The following is a 26,274-nucleotide window of genomic DNA, read 5'->3' as shown; positions in this document are numbered from 1 at the left end:
AATTCCATGCTACTAGTTCATTTTATTTTATTTTATTTTATTTGTCTCAGGGTGTAGGCAATAACATACCCCTGGTACTGAACTTATTTTGGTGAAGCCTTCCTTTGACACCTGCAATGATTCTTTGGAGGAGTTTGCCTCTTTTGATATTTATAGTTGTCTGATTTCTTTGACATACCGATTGACACCACTTCCAGCATATTGCAGTTACCCCGCCATATCCATAGATTTTTTATCCACGGATTCAACCGTCCACAGCTTTAAAATATTTTTAAAATATATAAATTCCAATAAGCAAACCTTGATTTTGCCATTTTATATATATGGAACACTATTTTACTATGCCACTGCATTTAATGGGACTTAAGGATCTATGGATTTTGGTACCCACAGGAAGTCCTGGAACCAAACACCAGAGGATACCAAGTGCTTTAGAAGTACAAGAAAAACAAAAGTTTCTTGTTCTTGGGTGTACCCTTTTCCACACCACATGAGCTTTTGTTCCTGAGATTATTATGTATCCCACTGATTCTCTCCATTCTACCAGACCACAGTTTCTTCTATTAGGTTACTGCCCTCCCTTTAAATGAAATTTCCTGAGCCAAATGCTTGTCTCAGAAGTGCCTGATGCTAGTATAGAAATACCTAGACACAGCTCCCATTTCCTCATGTTTGAATTCTGTATGTATAGTGTATGTACTGTTGTTTTATGCAAAGGCTATTGGTCATAAGCGGCAATAAAACTTTGACTTTGAGCTCCCGTTTCCTGATGCCTCTCGGCTACATGATTAGAAGGAGTCACCAAGCTCATAGTAAAGGATCTGAGGAACATTTGGGGGGTGTTCTCACTGGGTTATACACCAGTTTACACATCGAATCCAAGGTGTAGCATTTCTACTGAAACCCAAGTTAACTCTAGAACAGTTCTAGATTAACCTGATATCGTTTTCACTACGATTCGAATCTGATTCGGTTTATTATATTTAATCTGTGTTAGAGGCTTATAAACCGGCGTAAAAAAATAGAAGGGTCAACCCTAGTATTTTTCCTTGATTCGGGATAGGATTCGAAATATTTAAATAGGAACAATTCAGCCTCTGAATCAGGTTAACTGGATGGGAGGAGCGGAGCGCGATGGGCTGGCTCGGGGGAGTCACCCTTTCTTTGTCCCCATCTGTCGTCGCCGTCGCCGTCGCCATCTTTGCCTCCCTTGTCCCTTTGTCCACCGAGGTCTTGCGATAAGAGAGCAGGAGCAACAGGAGCTCTTCCTATTTGCTCCTGCAGGACATATCCCTGCTTCATGGCTTAAAAGACAGCCCAGGGAGCAATCTTCCCTCTCCCCATGGGTCAGGCAAAGCGAATTTGGGGAACCGAGGCTCTTTCCAGAGGAACTATGGGATGGGTTTTGCAGGACATATCCCCGCTTCATGGCTTAAAAGACAGCTCAGGGAGCAATCTTTCCCAAAGATTCTTTCCCCAATGAAGTCCTCTGCCTTCTCCTCCTTGATCTGATCTGGCGAAAACACAAGGTAAGGATGTGTGTGTGTGTGTGTGTGTGTGTGTGTGTGTGTGTATTTATACACACACATGTTTATATATGAATGCTCTCACACACATGCATATATATATTATGGGAATTATGGGAACTGTTGTGTTTGTGAGACATTTATCCTCCTCTGCCAGGGAGTGCTTGTGCCATAATAAACTACCATTCCCAGGATTCCCTAGCACTGAGTTGTGGCAGTTAGTATGGGGAGACAGAGAAGAGGACAAATAAGCGCCTCCTGATTGGCTCTTTTAAAAAAAAAACCCGCAAAATTTATAACAAATTAAAAACGGCCAGGTAGTGGGGATGCAGGTACAGGCTACATCGGTGTATGTTACTCCAAATTAATGTGACGTCATGATAACATCGCTTTGATTGACAGCCAAAACAAGTGAATGTGAACGAAAAAGTAACAAAACCAGTTTAAAAATACACCGATTCATTCATGAATAGGAACGAAAGCGGATCATTTACAGCGAATCAATTGGTAAATGAGAACGGAAAAAAAACTATTTGGAACGCAGGTTGACACCCGTTGTATTTTCAGTCGGTATAACTGAAACCGGTGTATTTTAAACCGTTGTAAATCGCAAGTGAGAACACCCCCTTGCCAAGACCTTTGTTTGCTCTCCATACAGTTGCAGCTGCTGCCTTCTATTTTGGCGAGGTAGTGCTCTGCATTTTGGACCAAACTTTTAAGGTGCTGAAGCTTATCGCCTAAATAAATTCAGTACTTTGGATAGCAAGTTTGCAATCCAGATTTGCAGGTAGCAGTGGATGAAAAAAGACATGGATAGAAAAATTCTGAGTATGGTGATCTGGTGTGATGGTGAGAAGAGGAAATTGATATTTTGGATGTCCCACGCCTCGTTTTTGTAGTAGGCATAGTGAAGATAAATGTATTTCCCAAAGCATTTTTGATGGGTGCATTGAAAATTCTGTGTGTGTGTCATTCTAATAACAATCATGATCATGATGATGCCTCTAAGAAGCCTTCTGCACTTTTTTTCTCCCTGTGTTTTCTCCTTCTCATCTACTAATGAATTTGAATCTGATGGATAGCTAATTAACATTGTTTCTATCCACTAGGATTATGGGGAGAAGCGGTTTTGAGAATCCCGTGGTTTTTTATCCTGAGCTGGAGTTGAAGATCTGGGAATTTTGTGATACGAATCTCTTCCTAAATTGTCTTATGAAGCAATTAAAAGGTGAGCAAGAGAGGCCACAAGGATTTTATGGCTAGGTATTATATTAATTCAAGGAGCATGGGAGGGGCACCCATCAGTATCCTATTTGTTTCACATCTCTTCCTAAGAATCCTTTTTTCCTAAGCTAAATTGTTCTGAATGCTTTAGGTCAGGCATGGGCAGTTTTCCCCACAGCACAAGGGAAGCAAGATTATATCACTCCCAGCTGCATTTTCATTCAAATTTTAACTGGGAAAAAAAATATTAGAGGGTTTGGAAGGAAGGCAAATTGTCATGTTTAGGTTTGTTTCTGAGCAGCTAGATGTGATTTGGGGGCAGAAAATTGCCCCCAAATCACACCAGTTGTTCCTACATTGTTGGTGGGGTCTTAGAGCTCTGCAAGGGGTTGGAGAACTCACTGTCTTCACTCCTCCTTTTTATCCTTTTGTCATCAGGAAGTTGAGCCATTTGCTTTTTTTGAGATATTTTCCCACTCTGTAGCAAGTTCAGCACTAAGAGAAGTGAGTGGTCTGAAGTCAGAGTTTTCAGAGTATCTGTCTACCCAATGGTGAAAAATAAATCAATTAAGGTAGACTGCAAATATTGTGTGGCTTTTAGATCATGATTAGATCTGGTGGCTATGGTGATACATATTACATGCTGCCATGTCCAACCCGTAGCTGCTATGTCCCACAAGCATGGTTAGGGCATCCCTTTTCATGGACGTGGGAAACCCATCAGTGGCCTCTCAATCATGCGGTAGTCCCACTAGTCCTTGGGCGTAAAATGTTGCTGTCAGGGCAGTTGTGATATTGATATTCACATGGTATCAGTGTCTCCTCCTCTCCCCTTGTCCCCTCCTTTCCCTCACTATTCCCAAGCAGTCTGATTCCTCCTCCCTGCATTTCTTTTCTCTATTATGAAAAAAATTAAATTGCAATATCAGAGCCCTGGAGTTGCGTAAAAAAATAAAACAAAACAAAACAAAACAAAATGCTGGGTAGTTCATAGGGCAAGGATTAAGGGAGAGTTAGGAGGAGAGCTTAAATTCACACAATATAAATAAATTCCCCCTCCCCTTCCTACTTACATATATAACATAATTTCTAATATAACAATAATGAAATAGAAAATTGTTAAAACGATTAATTATAAACAATCGAGATAGGAAGAAGCGGGTACATTAGATAACCAATAAGGAGTGATCACAATGATAGCCAATATCATTTTGACCAATATCATATTTTTTAAGAAAAAAAATAACAAAATGAGTATGTAGAGAGATCTTGTAGCACCTTTGAGACTCACTGAAAGAAAGAAGTTGGCTGCATAAGCTTTTGTAGACTAGAGTCTTCTTCCTCAGATGCATTTGGTTGAGTGCAAGCCAGGGAAAACCCTATATATGTCATTGGTGTGTGAGAATATGTCTCAAAGGTTCTACAAGATCTCTCTACATACTGATCCTACAAATTAACACAGCTATATCTTTGAATAATAAAATGAGAACATATCCAGAGGGAAATTATCAGAATGGTGAGGGATTTGGGAGGTAAATCACATGAAGAACAGTGGAAAGAACTGGGCATATTTAGCCTTCTGTAGAGGAAAATTATTATTGTTATTTGCCATCAGGTCAACTTCAACTTATAGCAGCTCTATGAGAGACCTTCAAGAGCCCTGCCGGTCATCCACTGCCCTGTTCAGGTCTTGTAAACATAGGGCTGTGGCTTCCCTGATTAAATCTATCCACTTGTAATATGGTCTTCCTCAACACTATTGAGTGTTGTTTTTTTTCAGATTCTGCAACTCTTTTTCTTGAATGAGGAGGAAATAGGTGTGTGATTAGGAACTGTTTTTTCTTTTTCTTTTTAGAAGGTTTATTATAGATCTGATAATGTGATGTTTGAATTTGGTGTCTCTTTGCTTTCTAGATGCATTCTTACCCAGACGTCCTCTGCAAAAAGGTAAAACTCTCAAAGCAAGAGCAGAGATTTTGTTGTTGTTGTTGACTGCCCCCATGTCAACCCCGACACATGATGACCCTGTATGAGACATGTCCGAGACCAGCTATCCTTCACTGCTCTGCTTCAGTCCTGTAAATTGAGTAAATTCCCAATTGAGTACATCAATCTAGCATGTGGTCTTACTCTCTTTCTACTGCCCTCTAATTTTCCTAGCATTATTGCCTTTTCTAATGAGCTGTGCCTTCTCATGGTGGCCAAAATAAGACAGCATTAGTTTAATCATCTTGGCTTCCAGGGAGATTTCAGACTTGATGTGTTCCAAAACCCATTTGTTTGTCATTTTGCTTCTCCACCATATCCTAAGCAATCATCTTCAGCACCATATTCAGATGAATTGATTTTCTTTTTATTTGCTTTCTTCACTGTCCACTTTTCACATCTATACATAGTGATGGGGATTTAGCTTGTGATTTAGCCAGAGATTTTACCTGTGAGATTTCTTGAGAGGGGGCTTTTATGGGGTTGGAAATGCCTTGCCTCACAAGGGCTGCCAACAGCCGAAACTGAACTGAGTTGTGGATCTGACCTGATACGATTCTTATTGCTGGGGAAAATCAGGGGTGGAAATAGAGGGATACTTCAACTCTGAACTGCTCTGCTGAAAATCATCCTGATCTGAGAGACTGTGTAATTCTTTCACTGTGTTTTATATTCAACACAGTCATCAGTGTTCCAGTTGATGCTGCTTTTCCTCTTTCTTTTCCCTTCAATTCCACAGCAAATGTCACTCTGGATCCAGATACAGCTTACTCCCGATTCATCCTGTCTCAGGACTGGAAAAGTGTAACCTGGGGTGACAAGTGTCAAGATCTGCCTGACAGACCACAGCAATTTGACACGTGTGCCTTTTTGCTGGGATGTCAGGAATTTACGTCCGGCAGACATTTCTGGGAAGTCAGTGTGGTGGATGAAGGAGCATGGAACGTGGGGATTGCCAAAAAGTCAGTGAGGAGAAAAGGCCCTGTTGGTTTTGGTGTTGAGGAAGGAATCTGGGCCGTGGGGAAGTGGGATGGAAGATACTGGACTACCAACCACCCTCATTCCCCTCGTCTGACCCTGAAGAAAGAGCCCAAGACGATCCGAGTGTCTCTGAACTACGAGGAGGGACGGGTGGCCTTTTACGATGGGGATACAAGAGCCCTTCTTTTCACATTGTCCAAAGCCTCATTTGCAGGAGAACCTCTGCTCCCCTTCTTTTATGTGAATGGGACAGGCTGCCTCAGAATTTCTTCTTAAGACTCCCAAGCAACGTGACCTCAGTAAACCCTATTTTCCTCACCAGGATGATTAATTTAGAGATCAACTGTTTTATTGGTCTAGATCCTGCTTTCCCTTTCTGTAAGAGTCCTCAGAGAAGCTTCGGTACACAGTCCCTAAAAAGTCAAAGAAGACAAGATCCTGTATTTAAGACTCCCTTACCTAGGTCCTTATCACACTACGGTGTTATGCTGCCTTATAACATTTGAAAACCTCTTCAGAGATATTTGCAATGATAGCAACATTTGCATTGTAATAGTGTGATTTGCACAGTTTTTTAATCTGCACTAATGCTTGTATCACCACCCCATTTGTCCTACCTTGTGTTTCATGATCTTCATATCTGCTTATAGCAGACCCATAATTACCCAAATCTCTCCTTGTGAGAGGTGGCACAGGAAGAGAAACAAGTCATCCCCTGCCATTTTTTATGTCTTTTTCCTGTGAAAACAGAAGTGCTTATTATGCTAGTCAGTTGTACATTTACAGCACTACAGATATAAACAATAATAATAATAATAACAATAATAATAATAATAATAATAATAATAATCCTGTTCAAAACTGCCTCAGTTGTACTCATTAAGCTAGAATAACACTATTACAGCACAAGTTCATTACTGTACACCTATTACAGAGGTGACACAGGAAGAGAAATGGACCCCCACCGCTACCACTTTTGATATCTTTTTCCTGTAAAAAAACAAAAACAAAAGTATGTCATGGTAGTCCTTTAAAAACAATTAATTTGTACTCATTGAGCCATTAATGCTACTATGGCATTATATTATAATGTTATTTCAGCATTACCTCAAAAATAAATACATTTTTTTAAAAAAGTAATGTTGTGGTGACAATACTGTGGTTTGAGATATCACATGAAAGTAGTGAATACATTTCTTTGGGGGGGGCATGTTTTAAATGCATCTGAATAAAGATGTTCAATGGTTAACAGGTAAGGATTGTGTTACTGCATCATAACAGCATGCCATTAAAAAAAGTAAGGGAAAAATCTGATAAGAGCATAGACCACAGAAATCATTGCTATTTTCTTCAGAAGCTTTGTCCTTCCTGCCCAGGCACAGGAAGTAGTTTCCCTGCTGAATATTTCCTTGGGAATTTCCAAGGGATGGACAGCCAGACCACATGCACATCACACCTTGTCATAAAGTGGAAGGGGACACCTGCACTCAAACTAGCTACCGAATCAAAGCAGGAAAGGGGATCATTAGCAGATTATTTTAGCATGAAAAACATGGTCCCAATGACTGTAAAGCACAACAGCACCAAGAGAACCACGACATCATGCAATAAGGTTGAGACAAAAGTGGGATCAACCCATTGCTATGATGGTCTAGAACCATTCTGTGACAAGGATCCCAGGCATCCCTCTGTATTTTCTCTAGGCGGGATTTCTAGGTTACCTGGCCCAACTCTATGGCCAGCCTCTGGCAGAGCTGCGCTGGAGGACCTAGAAATTCCTAGAGAGAACATATTAATCAAAATTGCAAATAATCAAATCCACCAAAATCAAAGTTACAAAACTGTATTTCTACATGGATTCTATCATATCTGGACTATCTAGAGCAGTGATTCCCAAACTCTGGCTTTCCAGGTGTTGGATTTTGCCTCCTGTTGACCATTGGCCAAAGTCTGATCTTGCAGCAGTCATCACTCGTTCCCAGTGACCCTCCTGTTTTATCTGCTGCTGCTCTGGAAGCCTTTCCTGGCAACACCACTTCTTTCCCTTCACGTGACTGAAGCCAAGCCAAACTCCTGGCAAAGTAGAACAGGTTCATCCAGAGTCTATACACCCTGAGTGCATAGATAAAAACTGGAAAGGCTCCTTAATATTTGGCAAGGAAATACATTCAGGAATAGACCCCTGAAAATATGCAGGGGTAGCTGTGTGAGCCATTTAGCAGACTTTCGAAGCTCCACTGGCTTCTTCATCAGAGAAAAATAGGATATGTTAGTAAGGCCTCATTCCCACTAATTTTAAACCAATTTGCAAATCAGTATGAAGCAGCTCAAATGACCCTGGTTTGCACTTGAAGCGAATCGCTGAAGTGATTCAGAGAGGGGGGTCATGCTCTAGACTTATTTAGCCCGTGTCTTTTTGACGCTGATTTTTACTGTGTCTTTTTTGATTCCGTGCAAGCGTGAACCATTATACATGTTGCAAACTTTTGAAACTCTACTAGCTTCTTCATCAGGCAAAAAGTATTTAAAATTTTACAGGAGAAAGAAAACATTTGACCATGCTCCAAAACCCACTGAACAAATAATCCAGTTTGAGACCACTTTAACTGCTAGGGATGCTAAGGAATTCTGGGAACTCTAGTTTTGTGAGATATTTAGCCTTCTCTGTCAGAGAGCTTTGTTGCCACAACAAACTACAATCCCCATGTCTCCTAGCACTGAGCCAGGGTAGTTAAAACGGTCTTGAATTATTTCTGCAATGTGTTTTGGACCATAGTTAGCCTTTTTAGCACTGCATTTGGTCAAGATGTTGCATCTGTAGTCTTCAGTTCAGATGGTATGTTAGGGGCCCTCCTCCTTCTGGTTATGTGGATGTTGGGACATGCAATCCAGGAAATAAACTTTAAATTCCATTTGCAAGACAAAAGGCTACTGCCTTTGAGATCCAGTGTGTCTCAAATCCTTTGGGCATCATGCAAGCTTTCAAAGCTTCCACTGGCTTCTTCATCAGAGCAAACATAATACAAATTATATAGCAGAAGATGAAAACAAAGAATTGGGTCCAAAACCCACTGCAGAAATCATCAATTTGGGACCACTTTAACTGCCCCAGTTCAGTACTAGGGAATCCTGGGAACCATAGTTTTGTGGAAATTGAGCCTTCTCTGTCAGAGAGTACTGGTCCCACAATAAACCATAATTCCCAGGATTCCCTATCACTGAGCCAGGGCAATTAAAGCAGTCTCCAACTGGATTATTTCTGCAGTGTGTTTTGGACCTATATTAAGTCTCAGGCTGCATCTGCACTGCAGAAATAATCCACTTTTAACAGCCATGGGTCTAAATTATAGTTGGTTGTGGCACCAGAGCCATAAGGCTAAATGTCTCACCAAACTAGAATTGCCAGAATTCCACAGCATTGAGCCAGGGCAGTTAAAGTGCTGTCAACCTGGATTATTATTTCTGCAGTGCAGCTGCAGCCATTTGTTTCAGGCTGCTGTGAGTGTGACACTGCTTCTCATCCATGCGCTCAGGCAATAGATTGAATGAGGCTGGTGTTTTGGTTATTGCCAGGACCCTGGCATCATCATGGCTTCAGTGGCCACATGACAGGAAGTGCAACCTGAGCTGGACCTCCCAAATCGCAAAAACAAAAGAGAGTGCAGAAGGAAAAGAAGGAAAAGAAAGGAACTGGAGTTTGAGCAGTGTGGAAGGGCTCTTGCAAATGAGCCATCCAGATCCTGGAAACAGAGAAGGAGGTAGAGAAGGATGATGATGGTGATAATGATGATGGGTTGGCAGGACTGATGCTGGGCTGGAAAAGCAGAAAGGGAGGATGCAGAAGAAGATGCACAGTGATGCTATTTCTGGGCAAAGGGAGGACTGGAGGGCCATGGGAAGAGAGGGAGGAGGAGGAGATGAAGACCAATTCTGCAGAAGAGTTTCCAAAAGGAAGCAAATAAAAAGCTTTATTATTATTTAGAGTATTTAGGAGGTGATTGGAGAAAATGGGACTCTCTTTAGAGGACTGATGAGCCTGCATCCACACTGCAGAAATAATCCAGTTTGACACTGCTTTATTATAATAATAATAATAATAATAATAATAATAATAAATAAAATTTTATTTGTAGCCCGCCTTTCCAGCGATCAAGGCGGGTAACAGCATATAAAAGTTAGACAATATACAGTCCATAAAACATACAATAGAACATTAATCAATAAAAACATCAGCAACTACTACAATACACTAACATCTCCAGCTAGCACAACAGTGCAACAGAGAGGGGAGGATGGGAGTACTTCGGGGTATTAGGGGTAAGCCTGCTGGAACAGGCTTACCCCTAATACCCTTTTTAAGCCCCTTTTTAAGTTGGTCCAGAGAGGTGGCCGAGCGGAGCTTGCCGGGGAGCTTTACATGCCAGGGCTCAATGAAATATTAGGATTTGTAGCTTGTTGCGGCACCAGAGCCCCCTGACAGAGAGGGGTAAATGTTTCACAAAACTACAAAGCCTAGGATTCCATAGCACTGACCCATGGATTATTGCTGAAGTGTGGATGCAGCCTGAGAAAGACTCTACTTCCCATCATTGCACATAATATAGATGCTGCCATTTCCCCTTCCTTTTCCTTTCTGGTCCAGTAGCATGTTCTTCAAGCAAAGCCTGCAAGATTTAAAGCCTGCTACCAAACTGCAGAATTAAACCAGGTTGTTGTTGTTGTTGTTGTGTGCCTTCAAGTTGTTTCCAATTTATGGTGACCCTATCATGGGGTTTTCTCGGCAAGATTTGTCCAGAAGGGTTTGTCATTGCCTTCCTCTGAGGCTGAGAGAGTGTGATTTGTTACTCGCCCAAAGTCACCCAGTGGGTTTCTGTGGCTGAGCGGGGATCAGAACCTTGGTCCCCAGAGTCCTAGTCCAACACCCGAATCACTACACTGATTCAACTGTCATGGCCTCATCCTATGAAATCCTGGGATTTGTAGTTTGTTGTAGCATCAGAACGCTCTGAGAGGGGAAGCTAAATATCTCACAAACTAGAGATCCCGGAATTCCATAACATTGAGCCAGGGCAGTTAAAGCGGTGTCAAACTGCATCAGTTCTGTAGTGTAGATGCAGCCCTATACTTGGCAGTGGTGAAAGGGTTGTAGAGAGATGTAAACACCACCAGATTGAGTAGTGTTTACATTTTCCTCTTTTGGAAAATTTTCATAAACAGAGTTTGGGTACGGATCTCCAACTTGAAATTGGAACTCGGCTGAAAAAGCAAAGGATTTGACTTTTCTGTCTCTTGCATTGCATTTCTCTCAATTTCTGCTGCTCTGAAGACATTAATTTTGGATGAGGAGAAGGGAAGCAAACTGTAGCATTTTTAATTGTAACATGTGAGAGAAACTGTGTGTGTATATGTGTGAGTGTGTGTGTGTGATTTGCCTGATCAAGCTTCTGACACAGGGATGGAAAACATCTTTTCACATCTGTTCTTCTCCAGGAGTCGTTAGACTCCAGCTCCCATCAGCCGTAGCCCAGGATAGCTAAATCAGGGATGATGGGAATTATAATCCACCACCTGAAAGTCCTTACCTCTTCTGTCTCTGTTGTGAGAGTTTACGGGACTCTGAGGATTTCCCCATTTCTTACTCACAATGTCATATTTTCTTATTCACCCTGTGTGCATTTCATTGTCGTTCTAACTATAGGAGAGGAAAATAGCTCTTCGATTTGAGAGAAAGCCTCACGGTTGGTGGCACTAGTGTGATTGCCAGAGTGGAAAAACCCATAATTGATGTATATAAGGGGAAATCCCCACACTTGATGTGTGTAAGTATGTATGTGTGCATGTATGTATACAGGCGCACCCACACAAACATGGGAATAGGAATTGTACCATTTGGTGGTCCCCGTGGTAGGATAGAGGATAGAGATCTTTACATATGGTGTAGCGCAGTGATGTAAGCCAGCGTGGTGTAGTGGTTTGAGTGTTGGGCAATGACTGGAGACCAGGGTTCGAATCCCAGCTCAGCCATGGAAACCCAACACCAAGAGGTGGGAGAGAACTGGAAATCCCTGCAGGAGCACCTACTACTGTTGCTTATTGGTGGCAACGGCGGCAAGGAATTCAGATCATAAAGCTCCAGCCTCTCTGAATTCCCAGGAAAAGGAAAATGTGGGTGCATTCAATTTGAGCGTACCCTAATTTCTGAGCTGACACCAGCTGCTTCACCATGGTTTGAATCCCCTCTCCGTTGGTAAGCAACAATAACCAAGACCCCTCCTGGATCTTGACAGCTGCTGGGTGGTAGGAGGATATGGAAAATACCCATGCGGAGCCCTGGACTGATGTAGGATCTTGGGCACTGAGTATCAGTGAGCGTGCAGGTTGTTTCTGTCTTATTAGAGAGCATCTGTATTGTTTGTTTCAGTTTGATTGGAACACAGGTCCAGCCTTCAAATCCAAAATCCATCTAAATATTATTACTTCTTCCTCTCCCCTTCCCCCTTTCTTTGTATTCTCATGCAAGATTTTTTTTTCCTGCTTTTTTTTCTCCCTCCAGGCTTGAGCAAGACCCTTGATCTCCAGGTTGGTGTATTTTGGGAGACAATGGAAGTTGCTGCACAGCACAACGCAGGTAAGAGAACAAAATCCCACACTATAGGAATTACATACTAAGGCACTAAACTGCAGAGCATAGTGAAGAGTGTTTGCCCTGTCCCAGACATTTTTGGATTGCAAGTCCCATCAACTCCAGCCGATGGCAATGGCTGGTGTGAGTTGCACTCCAGCAGTACCTAGAGGACTATATGTTACCCCCCCATGTGGTCTGGAGATTCATTACTAAATGCATGGATCTTTTCCTGTGGCCTAGGAAGTTAATCTTTGTCCATTCATACCTTTATTTATAGGGTTCACAAAAGATAGAAAATTACAATGAAAACACATATGGTGAAAATATTCAAAGCTGAGATGAAAATAGATTTAAGCAACAATTAAAACCATTTAAAATTGGAGTTTTAAAGGAAGATTAAAAAAGGATGTCAATTCTCAAAGGCTTGCTGGAAATGATAGGCCTTAACCAGCTGCCATAAAGACAGCAGAGAAGGAGCCATCCTAGCTTCCCTAGGGAAAGAGTTCCAAAGTGTGGGAGCAGCCACAGGCCTTGTCCTGCAATATCATCTACCATACCTATGTTTTATTTATTTATTTATTTATTTATTTATTTATTTATTTATTTATTTATTATATCCCACCTTTCTCCCAATATAGGGACTCAAGGTGGTACAACAAATTTAAAACAATACAATTTAAAAATGGTACAACATTAAAATGTATAAATACACAATTTTAAAAACAATGATACAGTTTTGGAGTTAAAACAGTTATGAATTAAAATATGTGTTAAAATACAAACCTTAAAATTTAATTAAATATTGGAATATAATTGAAGATCGGGGGATATTAGGGAGAAGGGTGACAGGGCTGAAATAAGACATAGAAGAAGAATAGTAATCAGCATCAAATAGTTTTATGATGAACGTAAAGGTCTTGATGTTTGAGTTATAGTATTTTACAGGGAGAGTTAGTAAAATTATCTGTAAAGTAAATCCGAGTTATCTGGAGCATAGCCTAAGGAAGTTATCCACAGAAAAAGAAATAAGGTTATAGTAACGAAGAAGATAACCAATGAAGGTAAAAGAAGAGAATATAGTTTTATTGAGGTATAGAGTATGGTATTTTTTGTAATTATTTATTTTTTCTTTTTTAGGGTGTTTTCTGTATTTTTAACTTTCACATACGAAATCTTTGTATTTGTGATATTTAATAAAATAAATTTTAAAATTAAAAAATTAAAAAAAAATTTAAATAGCGCAACACGATATAAATGCAGTGAGATAGAGAGAAGTGCATCTTACAACTCAGCCAGGATTATATGGGAAGACATGGTCTTTCAAATGTATGTCCTTCTGAGCTCTGTTATTCCATTTTCCTGATCAGATTTTCTTGACATGGCAGTCAAGCTGGAACAAGAAGAAAAACCATGCAGCTTGCATGCAGAAGAATCTCACACCTCCCCAGGGACCAGTTCAGGTAACCTATATAGGCTACTAACAGAGAGCCCGAATGGTGCTGAGTTTTGAGCATTGATCTCCAGACTCCAGAGATCAGGTTTCGAATCTCTGCTTAGCCATGGGAAACCCACTGGGTGATCTTGCACAAGTCACGTTCTCTTGCCCTCTGAACAAATCTTGCCAAGAAGACCCTGAGATAGGTTTGCCTTAAGATTGCTGTAAGTTGGAAATGACCTGAAGGCACACAACAGTAACAAATAATAATTGCTAAAACCTCTGTTACCAAAGGTCTTTAAGTGTATAATATTCATAAACAGTGTTTTTATGGGATTGTTGTGGTAGAGTGTATGAATGCATCTTCATTCTAATTAAGCCATCATTTGTTGTTGTTTTGTATTCAATGTTTTAACCTTGTATTTTTTAAGATATTGTAAGCCGCCTTGAACCCCACTGTGGGAAAGGCGGGATTTAAATCTTGGAAATAAATAAATAAATTGTTGTTGTTGTTGTTAGTCATCATCAAGTTGTTGTTCTTTTGGTTGCCATCAAAGGGAGGCACTAGCAAAAACCCCTCTGAACAAATTTTGCCAAGAAGACCTTACATTCTCTTGACCTTAACCATCTCACTCAGTCCTTGGACTCATCCTTAGCTTCTCTCAATCTTGGGGACTCTGCTGACTCAGCTATGTCTTTACTGAATTCTACTCTCTCTTCAACTCTTGACAGCTTTGCCCCAGTTTCTACGCGCATGTCCTCCTCTTCCTCCTCGACTAGGCCTCAGCCCTGGATCACTCCCATTGTTAGATTTCTCCGGTCCTGCTCCCGAGCAGCCGAACGTCTCTGGAGAAAGTCCAGGGAGTGGGCCGACTTTATCCATTTTAAGTTCATTCTTTTATCCTTTTCACGCGCCCTGTCGATGGCAAAACAAGACTACTTCAAATTATTGATCTGCGCCAACGAGAGGCGCCCGCAGCGCTTGTTCTCCTGTTTCAACACACTGTTAAAACCCTCTCCTCCCTCCGTCTCTCCATTATTTTCTCCCTCTGACTTCGCCAATTACTTCATTACAAAGATCACTACCATTCGTTCTGAGTTAACTCCTCATGATTTGGCTCCCACCATTAATCTCCTCTATATCTTTAATCTCTCTCTCTCCTTGGGTTCCTTCCCCTCAGTCTTCAAACATGCCTTAGTTTCCCCTATCCTGAAAAAACCTTCTCTCGACCCCTCTTCCTTGGCTAGCTATCGTCCAATCTCTCTGCTTCCTTTTCTCTCTAAGGTGTTGGAACAAGTTGTCTGTTCACGCTGTCTTGAGTTTCTTGAAACCAACTCCATTCTGGATCCCTTCCAGTCTGGTTTTCGCCCACGGCACCCCACAAAGACGGCCCTTACTAAGATCTTGAATGATCTTTTGCGGGCCAAGGCGAATGGCCTTTATTCTATCCTTGTCCTACTCGATCTGTCTGCGGCCTTCGCACCGTGGACCACTCTCTCCTAATAGATGTACTCTCTGACCTTGGTTTCTCGGGCCTTGTTCTCGATTGGTTCACATCTTACTTGTCAGATCAATCTTTTTCTGTGGTCTCGGGTGTTCAGACCTCGTCTTCTGTCCCCTTATCTGTTGGAGTTCCTCAGGGCTCTGTTTTGGGTCCCCTTCTGTTCTCTTTATACACACTCTCCCTTGGCAAACTTATCAATTCTTTTGGTTTCTCCTACCATCTGTACGCCGATGATACCCAACTCTACCTTTCCACCCCTAATATTTCGCCAGAGCTAGAGCAGCAAGTGTCATCCTGTTTAACAGCTGTCTCCCACTGGATGCACCATCGGCGTCTGAAGCTCAATATGTCCAAGACCGAGCTTCTTGTCTTCCCTCCTAAGCTCACCCTTCACTACTCGTTTTCTATTTCTGTCAATAACGTCTCTATCCAGCCGGTCCAGGAAGCCCGCAGTCTTGGTTTCATCTTTGACTCCTCTTTGTCATTTATCCCTCAGATCCAGACTACAGCCAAAGTCTGCAGATTTTTTCTCTATAATATCGCCAAAATCCGTCCATATCTCTCAGCTTCTACCGCAAAAACACTGGTCCATGCCCTAGTGGTCTCACGACTAGACTACTGTAACCTCCTCTTGGCAGGGCTTCCCCTCTCTCATCTCCACCCATTAATTTCTGTTCAGCATTCAGCTGCATGCATTATTTCACTCGCTCGCCGTTATGATCATGTCTCTCCTCTGTTGTCCTCCCTTCACTGGCTCCCTTTTCCTTTCCGCATCAGGTAAAAACTTTTGCTACTCACTTTTAAAGCCCTGCATGGGCTGGCCCATCTTTATTTAACCGATCTTCTCTCTCCTTACATCCCTACTCGCACTCTCCGCTCTGGTAGCCAAAGTCTCCTCTCCCAACCCAGGATCTTATCTGCCCCGTCCCGGATCCGTCCCTTCTCTCTTGCTGCCCCTCATTCCTGGAACCTTCTTCCTCTGCATGCATGGCTCATCACTTCCCTAACCAGCTTTAAGGCTGAGCTGAAAACCATATTGTTTAGGGAAGCGTTCTCAGGGAATTTGTGATTGTCATCTGGCTGTCTGATAACATTTGATGTGATGTGATTTGTTTTATATTTGATGTTTTTAATTTGTTTTTCTTTTCTATATGTAATTTTATCTATTCCGCTTTTAATTGTTATTATCTTAGAATGTACGCCTTGGGCAGGCTTTTATATACTCTTTAATTTTACTGACTTTGTACAGCGCTGTGTATAATTACAGTGCTCTAGAAATAAAGTTTAATAATAATAATAATAATAAGACCGAAATAAAGTTGCCATATGTCAGAAACAAGTTGAATGCATACAATAAATGAAAAGCATATTTTTTTTGTCCCCAAAATGTCCATCTCCTAATAATTTTGCGAACAGTAGCTAGACATTTTCCCTCAAAGCAGAACATCTGTTGTGAAGGCAACAGTTCTCCAGCTACTTACTCATCTTGCAATATCTGTGGGGGCCACATTTTCCCTGCCCTACTGTTGTAAAGATTTCTTATAAAATGAGTTCCTCCACTTTCCTGGGCTACAGGAATCTCTTTTAGATCCATTTTTCTTATTCCCATTTTCATGTTCAGGGTTTCCAGATATTACTGTCAAGTTAAAGGAAGAGGATGATGAAGAAGAGAAACCTTGTGGCCTGCATCAACAGAAATCTGAGACCATCCCAGGGACCGACTCAGGTGACGTATTTGGATTACTACGAGCCTTTTGCTAGGTCTGGGATGGGGAAAGTGGGTTTCACTGGCTCCATGATCTGTTTATGAGGCCTACAAAAATTTCCTTTGAGAAAAAAATCCCATCCATTTTTGTTTGCCCCCATGCATCCCCTACATGGCGTGGGAGGCAGTTTTTACACATTTTTGGCCCACCAGGACCTAGGCCCATGCCTGTCGGGATGACAGGCCTCTCCTGAATGTATAATGACCCAGGGAAGGGGAAAAGATGGTGAAATCCCCACCCCACACCTTTGGAGGGTCAGATGTAGGCAAACCATTTTTAAAAAAATTAAGATTGGTATGAATGGAAATTGGGGTGTGCTGCCAAGTTCCCATGGGGGACAGTGCAGCCCTTGGCCCTTGAAAGTGTCTCAGACATTGAATTTAATTGTCTGAATTAACATTTTCCCATCTATTTCATATGTTTCCTTGTAAGGAAAATATGATCACTCCAAAGGAAGAAGAGAAACATTTGTTTGTATTAGTGTGTGTTCAGGTTATGCACAAATGTGTCATAGGAAGCATAATCTTAAATGAGGCATCTCTCCCTACCTTCTTTTCTCCAAGAAGAAGAGAAGTCATGGGAATTGTACACTTGCTCTGATCTCCAGATTTTTCTGGAAATGTCTTACCAAATCCATTTCTTCTCTTCTCTGGGTTAGAATGGTAATCTCTCCCTCTTGGGTCTGTTTTCTTCCTCCTTGTCTCCTGATCAGGATTTTATGATGTGACGGTGAAACTGGAAAAAGAAGAGCAGCCAAGTGACTTACCTCAGCAGGAATCTGAAACCTTCCCAGAGACCAGTTTAGGTGATGTATGGAGTAAGAATTACTGGATTTTGGCACTACAGTACAACCCTTGTATCTGCAGAACCAATACTTGGCCTTTAAGTATAAAAAAATAAGTCCTCTCTAGGCATTTTCTACATCCTCCAGTGTGATTTTATGGAATGCTTCTGGCGGAAGTTGGCCATAAAGTTGTCCTGGAGGACCTAGAAATGCCTAGAGAGGTGTTCTATCTAGGAATCTCTAGTTCCTCCAGCATGACTCTATGGTCAACATCTGCCAGAAGGCATTTGTTTGCTATTATATGTGCTTTGACATTACCACAGTAAGCCAGGGAACAAATCACCCGCAGATATGGGGATCGTACTGTATAAAGATGAAACTGTCAAATTCCTCTATGCTATTCTTCCAGACCAGCAGGCAAAAATGTGGACTAAAAAAGATGTTACTATTAGGTAGATTTGTAGCTGGCTCATGCAACACACATAAAGGGTGACACGTGCAGCCTTATTTCCTTAAGTGTGGAATCAGCCTCACTTGGACTCCCTGGGACCTCCATTTGGCTAAAAATGCAAAAAACTGAACTCTGTAATCTATAAGCATTTGCTGGGGAATATGAGGAAATATTGTTTAACTGAATGTGCTTTCTTTCTGCAGCAAGCAGGGAACCAGCAGGTATAGTTTGCGATTACTTCAGTTGCATATACTTTTACTTAAAGGGAGGAAAAAAGAAGCCTTCTCTAAACTGGTGTTGAACTACAAATCCTACCATCAGCATTCAGACTGGTCAGTGGCATCACACTGAAAAAAGCTGGTGTCAGGAATATTGCCTTTGCTCCCAGAGTCCATCACTTGGTTAAATACATTTTAGTTGATTGCATTTGCATCACTTCTGTATAAGGAAAATATGATCACTCAGAAGAAAAAAAAATGTAAACCCCCCCCCCTTTTTTTTTTTTTTTGTCTGTCCTGATTGTGGACATGTGTTTGCAGATGATATTATCTCCCCCAGCTGTACTTCTCTCTGGGAGGGAATCCCTTCAATTATGGTATTTTAGAAGCAACTGCATTAAAAATAAATCAACACTTTTAAAAAAGCAGATTCAGGGCCACTTTTAAATTGGAAACATCTTTTCTGCCAATCACTTAAAATGTTCCATGATTAATTGCAGTGCTTTTTAAAGTGACAGTTCGGTGTCCAAATGAACACCTGATCCTAGCTCTTGGTAATCCGACAGAGGCAAATTGACACATGCAATTTAATTCATATTCATATTCATATTGGAAGCTACATTAACTAATGCTAGGATATAATGGCCAAGATCATACACTGAGCAAGCATGGTGTAGTAATTTGGGACTAGGATTCCGGGAGACCTGGGTTCAAATCCCTTCTCACTCCTGGAAACTCACTGGGGGCTGACACATTCTCAGCCTGAGTCACACGCCCAAGTCACACACTCTCAGCCTCAGAGGCAGTCAGAAGCAAACCCCTCTGAACAAATCTTGCCAAGAAACCCCCTTGATAGGTTTGTCATAAATTGGAAACAGCTTAAGGCACACAGCAACAGCCACATCCTATATAGAAGAGCATAATTCATCGTTACACATCACCACATTGTTAATGAATTGCAGCTTCACACCACCCAATGCACAGGGGACATCAATGTGCCGCAGTATGCAATGCACATCATTAATGCACAACCATGTGCAGTGTACATCTGTGTGAAATGCCATTCATTATTAATTCTGTTTCCACAACTTTGAATTGAATACGACTGTTCCACAACAGACAAAAATGCCTACCCAGTTTGGTAGGAGAATTTATGCATGTGTAAGACACCAACAGGATTCTGGCCAATGTGTATAAATGTATTTGCAACTTTCTGTTTACGCTCTGGTTTTTAAAATCATCTCAGTCTGCATGTCAGGACTGTGCATAGCAGAAAAGCTTCTGCTCCTGAACAATCTGAATGAGAAAATGGATGCCCAGTAACAATTGCTTTAAACAATGCTTTGGTTAATTGCTCCAGCAATAGATGAAACCTTGCTGCCATTGTGATCACTTGCTTTTGCCTCTTTCCCTCCATTCAGGATTTCCTGACACTGTAGTAAATGAAAAGGAGGAAGGGGAGTCATGCAACCAGGGATGCGAGGACATTGCTGGTGTCCAGTCAGGTGAGGAAGCAGCTTGTATCGCAGGAGGCTGACAATCAGTGACCATTCACAGAGTTGGCCCTACTTTTTAACTAGGTCAGATTATGTGCCCATCTTCCATACCAGAGCACTGACTTTTCTGAACAGCAGCTTTTTGTCAGGATTTCAGAGAGGTCTTTTCCTCTACTCAGATCTTTTGACCTTGGGGGTGGGAATAATTTATGTATCAAGAGAAAGTCAGTCTGTTGAGGGCTGCATGTTTGGCTGTTAAACATCTTATTTTCAATCCCTATATATTCAACTCTGTTGGCACTGAACTATATGTGTTCATATCTATTTGTCCATATAGTTTTTGGCATGCTGGGAATATTATTTGAATTTGGAACAAATGGAAACTATTGACTTTTGACAAGTTTACCAACATTTGCAAACTTTGTATACAAAGGACTTGAATTTTTAAAGGCTTCAGATAGGGGAGAAAATGTAATTGCATTTCCTTTGCTCATCCCTAGCTGGCTCAGACCCCCAGAGTATAACAGGCCCAGTGTTCAGTTCACAGCCTTGTGCCTTTGAAAATTCCAAGTTAATATAATTGCATTGGGCTGCATCCGCACTGCAGAACTAATACAGTTTGACACCACTTTGATTCAATGCTGTGGAATTCTGGGAATTTTAGTTTGTTGTTGCACGATAGCTCTCTGACAAAGAAGGCTAGATGTCTCACAAAACTACAAATCCCAGGATTCCGTAGCATTGAAAGATGGTGGTTAAAGTGGTATCAAACTGGATTATTTCTGCAGTGTGGATGCAGCCTCAAGTACCCTGGCAGCTGTTATAGAGAAGCATGGTGCCCCTGATATTGGTCTACTATACACCCATTATGACTAGTAAACACTAATGAATTTACCTTGATGAATTGGTCTAAACCCCACTAAAACCATGCAAGTTGATTGCCAGCTGCAAGAGTATTAAAACTGTAGCATAGGGAAACAAGCGACATCACTCTTGGAAAGTTTGCTGCAGATCATCAAGCTAGACAGAAGCCTTGGATGATTCCTTCCTCAATTGTATAACCAATTCAAAGTATAAAGATGTAGTAGTAATGAGAGACTTTGGTTGTTCTTCAGTCAACTGGCAGTTAAAGGCAAGAATCCTGATTGTGACATAGACTCAGGTAAGCACTGCTTACACCAGTAGTTATGGGGATATTGCAAAAGGTAGTGTCCATTAGGTTTTTTTTTTTTTTTGCAGTGCCTCTTGACCTAGGTGTATAACAGCAGTTGGGAGCATCCTGCTGCAGCTATGTTCTTCCAGATACTGACCAGCTTGGGTGTGGGTGCCCAGGCACATTCCAGTTGCTCTTGAGCACCCATGAAAGAAGGAGCTGCCCTACACTGCAGATGGAGGTTGATTCATTTTCCCTGGGTACACAAGAGCAGCTGGAATGTGCTGAGGTGCACGCCTACAACCAGTCAGTGACCACGAGATGGAACTGTTTGAAATCTTTAAACATCTGTTTTAAAATGTGCCTTTCAGAACCTTCATTGTTTATTTAGAGTCTCCCTAATACTCTCCAAGATGTTGTTTACTTAGAGTGTCCTTCCCTTTTCTGCTCCCTAAGACTCTTTCTCACTCAGCCTTACGATTAAATATTGTCTACCTTTGTTCTTCTTTGCAGCTCATACCTGGACAAAAACAAAGATAAGTACCATACCAGATCTTGTCAGACACCAGCAAATCCATACAGAAGAGGGAAGTTCTACCAAAGAGAAAGCCTACAAATGTGCAGTGTGTGGGAAACATTTTGCTCAAAAGATGCTGCTTACATATCACCAACAGATCCATATAGGAGAAAAACCATACAAATGCCAGGAGTGTGGGAAATGCTTTGCTCATAATTCACACCTTGGGAGCCACCAGAAAGTTCACACAGGACAAAGACCGTATAAATGCCAGGAGTGTGGGAAATGTTTTACCCGAAATTCACAACTTGTGATGCATCAGACAATCCACACAGGAGAGAAGCCACACAAGTGCCAAGAGTGTGGGAAATGTTTTGCTCGGATCTCAAGCCTCGTGATCCACAGAAGGGTTCACACAGGAGAGAAACCATACAAATGTCAGGAGTGTGGAAAATGCTTTGCTCATGGCTCGCACCTTGTGATGCATCAGACGGTCCACACAGGAGAAAAACCACACAAATGCCAAGAGTGTGGGAAATGTTTTGCTCGTATTTCAAACCTTGTGATCCATCAGAGAGTCCACACAGGAGAGAAACCATATACATGCCAGGAATGTGAGAAATGTTTTGCTTACAAGTCGGATCTTGTGAAACATCAGAGAGTCCACACAGGAGAGAAACCATATAAATGTCAGAAATGTGGGAAATGTGTTGCTTTCATCTCAGCCCTCATGAGTCATGAGAGAGTCCACACAGGAGAAAAACCTTATAAATGCCAAGAGTGTGGGAAATGTTTTGGTCAAAACTCACATCTTGTGAAGCACCAGAGAATCCACACAGGAGAGAAACCGTATAAATGCCAGGAGTGTGGAAAATGTTTTCCTGGCAGTTCACAACTCGTAACCCACCAAAGAGTCCACACAGGAGAAAAACCATACAAATGCCAAGAATGTGGAAGATGTTTTGCTCAAAATTCAATACTTGCCAGACACCTGAAGGTCCACACAGGAGAGAAACCATACAAATGTCAGCAATGTGGGAAATGTTTTCCTTGCAATTCAGAACTTGCCACCCATCAGAGAGTCCATACAGGAGAGAAGCCATACAAATGCCAGGAGTGTGAGAAATGTTTTGCTTATAGGTCTGACCTTGTGAAACACCAGAGGGTCCATACAGGAGAGAAACCTTACAAATGCCAAGAATGTGGAAAATGCTTTTTTTTCAGTTCAGCCCTTTTGAGCCATGAGAGAGTTCATACAGGAGAGAGGCCATACAAATGTCAGGAGTGTGGGAAAAATTTTGCTTATAATTCACAGCTTTCCAGGCATTTGGAAGCCCACACAGGAGAGAAATCATTCAAATGCCAGTAGTGTAAGAAATGTTTTGCTTCCAGTTCTTACCTTGTAAGCCACTAGTATGTCTATACAAAAGAAAGAAGCAATGCTGAAATTAAGAAGCCCTATAGGTAGAGAAAAGCAAAGAAGAAGTGAAGCCCCCAAATTGTTTTGCAGTGTACAATAAATCCACCACAACATGTGAACTAGCAAAGATGTATCATGGACATGACAGCATATGTATCCATAATCCAATAATGATGATGAACACTAGTACAAACTAAGTTCAATAAAACAGTCTTATATAAATTAAGTCTGAACTTCAGAAGAATTCTACTCTAATCCAGAATGATGTTGACTTGCAAAATTTTTGGAAGAGAATTAGTGTGTTTAGCTAAACTTGTTTTCACCCATTTGTGTACTCCCATGAATTCAAAAGATATTTTGAAAAGAGGAAATGAAAGATCCTCATCAGTCTCCAGCCATTTGAAAGGAGATTAGGATACAATCCTGTTTCATGGTTCAAACTTATTTGGTTTCATGTACCAATCACATTTTTTTGCCATTCTACACAGAATGCTTTGCTATACATTACAATGTAGTTTGAGGTTGTCACTCTGTTGCATAGTTTCCACACAGAAGATAAAAACCATGCATATGACAGGGTTGTGGTCATGTTTTTACTCAGTATGCACACTTTTTAAAGCATCAGAGAATATCCTCAGTAGAGAAATCATTCAAATACCAAGCCTGTGAGAAATAGTTTGCTTACAATATGAGGACTCTGTGAGCATTTGGAAACCAATCCACAGGGAAATGAGATTATGAATGTCAGAAGTGTGTGAAATGTTTTGCTTGTAATTTGCATATAAAAAACCATTATTCTCATAGGAGAGAGGGAAAATGGCAGGAAGGTACAAAATGATTTTGTTCACAGGTAGAACTTGTGACACATGATTGAGTCCACATAGGAAAAGGAAACTATAGTGATGACAAGAATTTTAACATTTTATTTGCAATACATATTTTTGAGGCATTAGAGCAGGGATAGATATGTACTGTGAGTCTGGGGACCACTTTCCAGTTCAGCTGACTTAAAAGTAACTTTTTTATTTTTGAATGGGAACAGTTGTTACTTTGGATTGTAATTATGACTGTAACTACTGTAGGGGCATGTGATTGGTGACTGCAAGCAATTTTTTTAAAAGTAAAGTTTCTTGGAACTTAATAATGTAACTTCTGAGTGAGCAAACCCTGCTAAATATATATACAGAGCTGTGGTCATCATGGTGCCATCTTATTTTCCTACATCCTTCCACTTGACTAAGCATTGTCTTTTCCAGTGAGTCATGTGGACTCCTCATGTCTCCGTATCTCTCTGTCATTAAGTATGATAGTCTTGGTTTAGTTATTTTGGCTTCTGCTGAAAGTTGAAGCTTGGTTTCCTCTCAAACCCATTCATTTGTCTTTTTGTCAGTCTGTTGGTACTTGTTGAACTCTCTTTCAGCACCACATTTCAAGAGAGTTGATTTTCTTTCTGTCAGCTTTCTTCATAGTTTGGCTATCACAACCATACATAGATTTCATAAATGTTATGGCATGGATGATTCTGATTTTAATATTAAATAATACATTTACTTTCTTTATAGCTGCCCTTCCATGCCCTGATTTCTGATTTCCTGACTACAGTCTCTATTTTGTTTTATGGCTGAGCCAAGATATATAAAATCTTAAAAGTATCATCCATTTTATAAAAAGTGGATGATAACACACTTCTCATAGATGTGACCCTGCAACTGAGTATTGTTGTGAGAATAAAATTGGATAGAATCCACTGACGGGAGTTCCAGAGGGTGGGAGCAGCCACCAAGAAGGCCCTCTTTTGTGTCCTCACCAAGCGATCTTGTGATGGTAGCAGGACAGAGAGAATATCTTCCCCTATAGATCTTAGTGTTTTGGCAAGTTCATATGGGGAGATATGGATGGCTCTTCAAATAATCTGGACCTAACTGTATAGGGCTCTATAGGTCACAACCAGTACTTTGAATTGTGTTTGGAAACAAACCAGTAGCCAGTGAAGCTGTATCAAGAAGGGAGTTATATGCTCCCTGTAACTGGCCCGTCAGCATTCTGGCCACAGCATTCTTGACCTGTTAAAGTTTCTGAACAGTTTCCAAAGGCAGTCCCACGTAGACTGTGTTAATAGTAGCCACTAGTTCTAGCTAAAACTTCTAAATAGATATAGTTTCATTACATGGAGTGTTTTTAATGTTTTCTACTCAACAAAGACATGTAATGACCTTTTGAGTGGAATAAAAATGCTAATAAAAGTAAAATACATTGGCTGACAGAATTTGTTAATCAGTAAGGGCAGGGAGAAGCAGTAGCAATAAATCAGATAATTATACAATTTAGGTCTCAGAACAACAAAATGGAACAAGATGGAGTCATATAAATCAGATATCCATTCAGGATCTCTGGAGTGTCTCATGCTTCAAAGTCTTGGGCTGAAATTCTGCCTCATCTTGCCACTCTTGCCTCAAAGCTGCTGTTCTGGGTGTTAGCTGCTGTCCTATCCTTCACCATCATCTCCAGTTGGTTTTTCTTCACACCATATTCCTTGGACTCTCCTCAATCTTTCATCTCTCTGATTTTCCACCCTCCAGGATTTCCTCACATGCAACAGCCAAATCCTCCTCCTCAAAATTTCCTACAGCAGTAGCTACAGCCTTGGACAGCACAGCTACACCCACCACAGTAGTCATTTTGCTAACTGGCATCCCCACATGACAAACCAGTCTGGTGTAGTGGCTTGAGTGTTAGAGTAGGAGTCCAAGAGACCAGGGTTTGAAGGCTGGGTGATCTTGAGCAAATCACATTCTGTCATACTAATGAGCTTATCACATGAGGCAGGCATACTGCAATTTTTCTTGTTTGCTGCTGTGTTCCTTAAAGTCATTTCCGACTTATTGTGACCATAATGTGAATCTACCATGAGGTTTTCTTAGCAAGTTTCTTCAGAGGGGGATTGCCACTGCCATCCTCTAAGGCTGAGAGAGTATGACTTGCCCAAGGTCATCCAGTGGGTTTACATGGCCTAGCTGGGTTTTGAACCTTGGGCTCCAGAGTCATAGTCCAGTGCTCAAATCACTACACCACGCTGGCTCTTATACTGCAGTTACAGCAGGATAATTGTATTTTTGGCTGGGACTTAGTGCATTATGTTGTTCCTCTTCTGTTCTCCCAGTGGAAGACCGTTTGGAAAGCATTTCAT

General features: G+C 41.2%; 2 protein-coding genes across 2 annotated transcripts in view; both read left to right on the top strand.

The window, feature by feature from the left end:
- LOC149320894 (uncharacterized) overlaps positions 1 to 6,836 on the top strand; it is a 63,582-nt gene extending 56,746 nt beyond the window's left edge. Inside the window, exons 17-19 of the mRNA XM_089529782.1 lie at positions 2,636 to 2,754; positions 4,665 to 4,697; positions 5,476 to 6,836. Of these exons, the coding sequence (XP_089385908.1) occupies positions 2,636 to 2,754; positions 4,665 to 4,697; positions 5,476 to 5,993 (670 nt within the window). The 3' untranslated portion in view covers positions 5,994 to 6,836. The remainder of the gene's footprint in view (positions 1 to 2,635; positions 2,755 to 4,664; positions 4,698 to 5,475) is intronic.
- A 2,420-nt stretch (positions 6,837 to 9,256) lies between these two features.
- LOC149320893 (uncharacterized) lies at positions 9,257 to 24,703 on the top strand. The gene is made up of 7 exons (XM_089504730.1): positions 9,257 to 9,475; positions 12,271 to 12,345; positions 13,710 to 13,802; positions 16,904 to 17,008; positions 17,761 to 17,853; positions 19,923 to 20,006; positions 21,664 to 24,703. Exons 1-7 carry the CDS (start codon positions 9,442 to 9,444, stop codon positions 23,034 to 23,036), a joined length of 1,857 nt encoding a protein of 618 aa, XP_089360856.1. The 5' UTR covers positions 9,257 to 9,441; the 3' UTR covers positions 23,037 to 24,703.
- Positions 24,704 to 26,274: the final 1,571 nt, after the last annotated feature.

This window comes from Sceloporus occidentalis, unplaced genomic scaffold (genome assembly GCF_023333645.1).
Source record: "Sceloporus occidentalis isolate IW3139 unplaced genomic scaffold, rSceOcc1.0.p SCAF_1, whole genome shotgun sequence".
Taxonomy (NCBI): domain Eukaryota; kingdom Metazoa; phylum Chordata; class Lepidosauria; order Squamata; family Phrynosomatidae; genus Sceloporus; species Sceloporus occidentalis.
Note: the sequence above shows the minus strand (reverse complement) of the source record. Positions and strands in the feature narration are given on the sequence as shown.

Bases quoted from the DNA above. Each gene is read 5' to 3' on its own strand.
- LOC149320893 (XM_089504730.1), top strand. From the start codon at position 9,442: ATGAGCCATCCAGATCCTGGAAACAGAGAAGGAG. The intron at 13,803-16,903 runs GTAACCTATATA...TTTCATGTTCAG, and splicing joins CTCCCCAGGGACCAGTTCAG to GGTTTCCAGATATTACTGTC. The intron at 20,007-21,663 runs GTGAGGAAGCAG...TCTTCTTTGCAG, and splicing joins CATTGCTGGTGTCCAGTCAG to CTCATACCTGGACAAAAACA.